This window comes from Otolemur garnettii, unplaced genomic scaffold (assembly GCF_000181295.1).
Source record: "Otolemur garnettii isolate 467f Iridium unplaced genomic scaffold, OtoGar3 scaffold00031, whole genome shotgun sequence".
Classification (NCBI taxonomy): domain Eukaryota; kingdom Metazoa; phylum Chordata; class Mammalia; order Primates; family Galagidae; genus Otolemur; species Otolemur garnettii.
The window spans coordinates 2,989,866-2,993,419 of record NW_003852426.1 but is presented as its reverse complement, the minus strand read 5'-3'; the positions used below and the strand labels follow the sequence as shown (position 1 = coordinate 2,993,419).

At 53.6% G+C, this 3,554-nt stretch overlaps 2 protein-coding genes across 6 annotated transcripts in view; both read left to right on the top strand.

The window, feature by feature from the left end:
- Window positions 1-471: 471 nt before the first annotated feature.
- FKBPL (FK506 binding protein like) lies at window positions 472-2,045 on the top strand. The gene is made up of 2 exons (XM_003789052.3): window positions 472-647; window positions 900-2,045. Exon 2 carries the CDS (start codon window positions 973-975, stop codon window positions 2,020-2,022), a length of 1,050 nt encoding a protein of 349 aa, XP_003789100.1. The 5' UTR covers window positions 472-647; window positions 900-972; the 3' UTR covers window positions 2,023-2,045.
- Window positions 2,046-2,551: 506 nt separating this feature from the next.
- The window catches only part of ATF6B (activating transcription factor 6 beta), an 11,044-nt gene continuing 10,041 nt past the window's right edge, over window positions 2,552-3,554 (top strand). For 2 of the 5 annotated variants that reach the window (XM_023512936.1, XM_023512934.1), the window contains exons 1-3: window positions 2,553-2,668; window positions 3,036-3,115; window positions 3,259-3,337. In XM_023512936.1, coding sequence (XP_023368704.1) covers window positions 2,554-2,668; window positions 3,036-3,115; window positions 3,259-3,337 — 274 coding nt within the window. In that variant the 5' untranslated portion in view covers window position 2,553. Of the gene's footprint in view, window positions 3,152-3,258; window positions 3,338-3,554 lie in introns of all 5 variants that reach the window. The other 3 variants (XM_012804737.2, XM_023512935.1, XM_023512937.1) reach the window with 3 other exon arrangements.

The following is a 3,554-nucleotide window of genomic DNA, read 5'->3' as shown; positions in this document are numbered from 1 at the left end:
CTCCGCCTCCCAAGTAGCTGGGATTACAGGCGCCCGCCACAACGCCCGGCTATTTTTTGGTTGCAGCCGTCATTGTTCTTTGGCGGACCGGTGCTGGATTCGAACCCGCCAGCTCGGGAGTATGTGGCTGGCGCCTTAGCCGCTTGAGTCACAGGCATCGAGCCTGCGGCCACTATAATTTACTACCACCCCTGCCCTTCTCCACTCTATCCTTACTCGCCCCAGTTTGAGGTTCAAGGACTTCTCTACGCTTGGACTCTGAAGCGCGTGACTTCGCCAGCCCAACCTCGCCAGTTCGATTCGATTCAGCCTTGTTCGGTTGCTTTGGCCTAGTTCTGTTGCTAAGGTCTGGAGCTTCATACTGGTGGAGGAAATGACGTCTCGCCCGATGCTACCCAACTCCTCCTACCCGGGCTCCCCCGCCCCCCTCGATTGGCTGCCAGGAATTTGACTAGCCTCTCAATCGCTCAATCTCCGGGCTTAGTTGTCAGGCATCCCTCTCTGTAGCTCTGGGTACCCGGGTCGCCCCCTCCGCCTGGGGCAAAACTCTGAGGAGAGTATATTCAGTAAGCACTTGGCTTTAGAAGGAGAGGTGATCCGAATGGCCTGGCTCCTGCCACCATGCTAGGTGCTTTTTGGCCACTCAGGTACTCATTGACCCAACCGGGAGTCCGTACTTGGGGCGGCTACCAGAACTGAGGGACTTATGGAGCTTATAGTTCTAAATTAACTCTGGGTGGAACGGAGGTTCGAGCAGGACAGAGTTTTGGAGGAAAAAAAAAATGGGGATTTTTCAGGACTAGGGGCCTGAGGCTCATCCTGAGGCTAGATTGAGAAAGGACGAGAAAAAAAGTCTAAATAAGAGTCTGGCAATTAGCATTGTTTTGGTTTTCTTTCAGGTGCTGACCTGAGCCATTTCCATCCTTTACTGACCAAACTGTTCACCCGCGGTGGAAAGGACTAGGCAGCCAAATGGAGACGTTACCAGTCAGTCCAGTAGGAGAAAAAGACACTCCTCAGCCGCAACAACAAAGGGGAAAATATTCCCTGGAGAACCTTGATTCAACTACTCAGATTAGGCAGCAGTCCCAAGACCCTTCTAATAAAGTCCTTGATCTGGGAATGAGTTTAGATCGAGACAACCAAATTCTAGAGACTACTCAAGGAACTGAAAAACTTGTTGCTGAACATGAAGGAGACTCTGATAAGTCTCATGGACCAACCAGTGAGATGCCAGAAGCTCTTCCAGCTTCTGATCTCTGGTACTGTCCTGATGGGAGTTTTGTTAAGAAGATCATAATCCGTGGCCATGGCTTGGACAAACCCAAGCTAGGCTCTCGCTGTCGGGTACTAGCTTTTGGGTTTTCTCTTGGGTCAGGGCTGCCAGAGGGCTGGACAGAGCTAACAGTGGGCGTAGGACCATGGAGGGAGGAAACCTGGGGGGAGCTCGTAGAGAAATGCTTGGAGTCCATGTGTCAAGGTGAGGAAGCAGAGCTTCAGTTCCCTGGGCACTCTGGACCACCTATCAGGCTCACACTGGCCTCCTTCACTGAGGGCCGGGACTCCTGGGAGTTGGAGACCAGGGAGAAGGAGGCCCTGGCCACAGAAGAACGTGCAAGGGGCACAGAACTATTTCGAGCTGGGAACCATGAAGGAGCTGCCCGATGCTATGGACGAGCTCTTCGCCTGTTGCTGACTTTACCTCCACCTGGCCCTCCAGAAAGAACTGTCCTTCATGCCAATCTAGCTGCCTGTCAGTTGCTGCTAGGGCAACCTAGGTTGGCAGCCCAGAGTTGTGACCGGGTGCTGGAGCGGGAGCCTGGCCATTTAAAGGCTTTATATCGAAGAGGGGTTGCCCAGGCTGCCCTTGGGAACCTGGAAAAAGCAACTACTGATTTCAGGAGGGTGCTGGCGAGGGATCCCCAAAACCGGGCAGCCCAGGAGGAGCTGAGGAAGGTGATCATTCAGGGGAAGAAACAGGATGCAGGGCTGGCTCAGGGTCTGCGTAAGATGTTTGGATGATTGAAAGTTACACCATAAAAGAGCCAGGAACCTGTTAATCTGTGAATTGTGGTCTGTGCTGTGAGGTTGGCGGGGCAGCGGGGTGTGTGTGCGGAGGAAGGGTTTCAGCCTATGGCCCAGTCCCAGCTTTTGCCTTCCTAAAAGAGGTAGTATTGGTCTCAGTGCACCTCTTTTGAGCGACTTATCCATTTCCGAAGACAGCAGCTCTCTGGACGTGGGAATGGACGCCACCCCTCCTAGAAGCTGATTTCAAATTTAGAACTGGCTACGGAAGAAGGCGGACCTTTAAGTCGTAGGAACTACGTCTCCCAAACTCTTTGTCGTTGGGGCTTGTTTGGCGCATGCGCTAACTTTACACCTGGTGAAGCTATGTCCTGTAGCGGCTCTCCCACTGGCTCCGCCCATACAGCCGACTCCTGTGCTCGGCGACCCGGTCTCTTACTGGTCGGTAGGGCTTCCGGGACGCCCCTTTTATGAAGGAGTCAACTGATTAGTTGATGAAGGGGAGAGGCGGGCCTTGGGAACCGTCTCATGGTTGGGGGGTGGGGGGAAAAGATGGCGGAGCTGATGCTCCTCAGCGAGATTGCAGACCCGACGCGCTTCTTCACCGACAACCTGCTGAGCCCGGAGGACTGGGGTCTGCGGAGTGAGGCCCCGGGGAAGGGAGAGGGTTGTGGCAAATTGTGTCCCTGAGGCATGCAGGAAGGAAGCGGAGGCCCAAAGAGGAAAGCTGGGCAAATACGGAACCCACCATCTGAAGGAGGGCGGAACGGGGGCTAGTTGTACATTCGGCGGGTGCGGGAGTGGGTGAAGACCGCTCCCCGCGGGAACGTCAAATTGTTCCGGGGTCGAAGTAGGAGGAGCTGAAGTTCTTTGGTTGTGTCACTTTTCAAGTGGGCGGGCGGTGGGTCTGGCCGATCTGAGCCAATGAGAGATGGGGCAGGGGCTCGTGTGTGATCTATAGGCTGGGCCACGGAACGACCCCCTTGACACTCAGCACATCTTGTGTCTAGACAGCACCTTGTATACTGGCCTGGATGAAGTGGCGGAGGAACAGACCCAGCTATTCCGTTGCCAGGAGGAGGATGTCCCGGTATTGTGCCCCCAGGCTTTCTCCAATCCTTTGTAGGTGGGAGTGGTCCCAGAACCTGGATTCATCCCCAGGCCAGAGCTCCTCAGGATTCATCTCTACTTTTTTACACTCTTTCCCTGTACTGTTCTTTCTGTTCTGTTCAGTTTGACAGCAGCTCTCTGGACGTGGGAATGGATGCCACCCCTCCTGAGCCCCCATGGGACCTCCTACCTATCTTCCCAGGTAAAATAGCTTTTGTGGTTCTTTCATCCTTCCAGGAACCATAACCTTTTCTGTATATTCACACTTCTGCATAAGTGCCTATGTATTCCAGTCTCCTTTAATTGCTTATATATATTCCTTCCCCCTTGCCCTGGTGGAGGAATCCCCACCCCATGTCTTTGGACACTTTGTCAACTCTTCTCGGGCTGTTTCCTGATTATTTTCTTTTTTTTTTCTT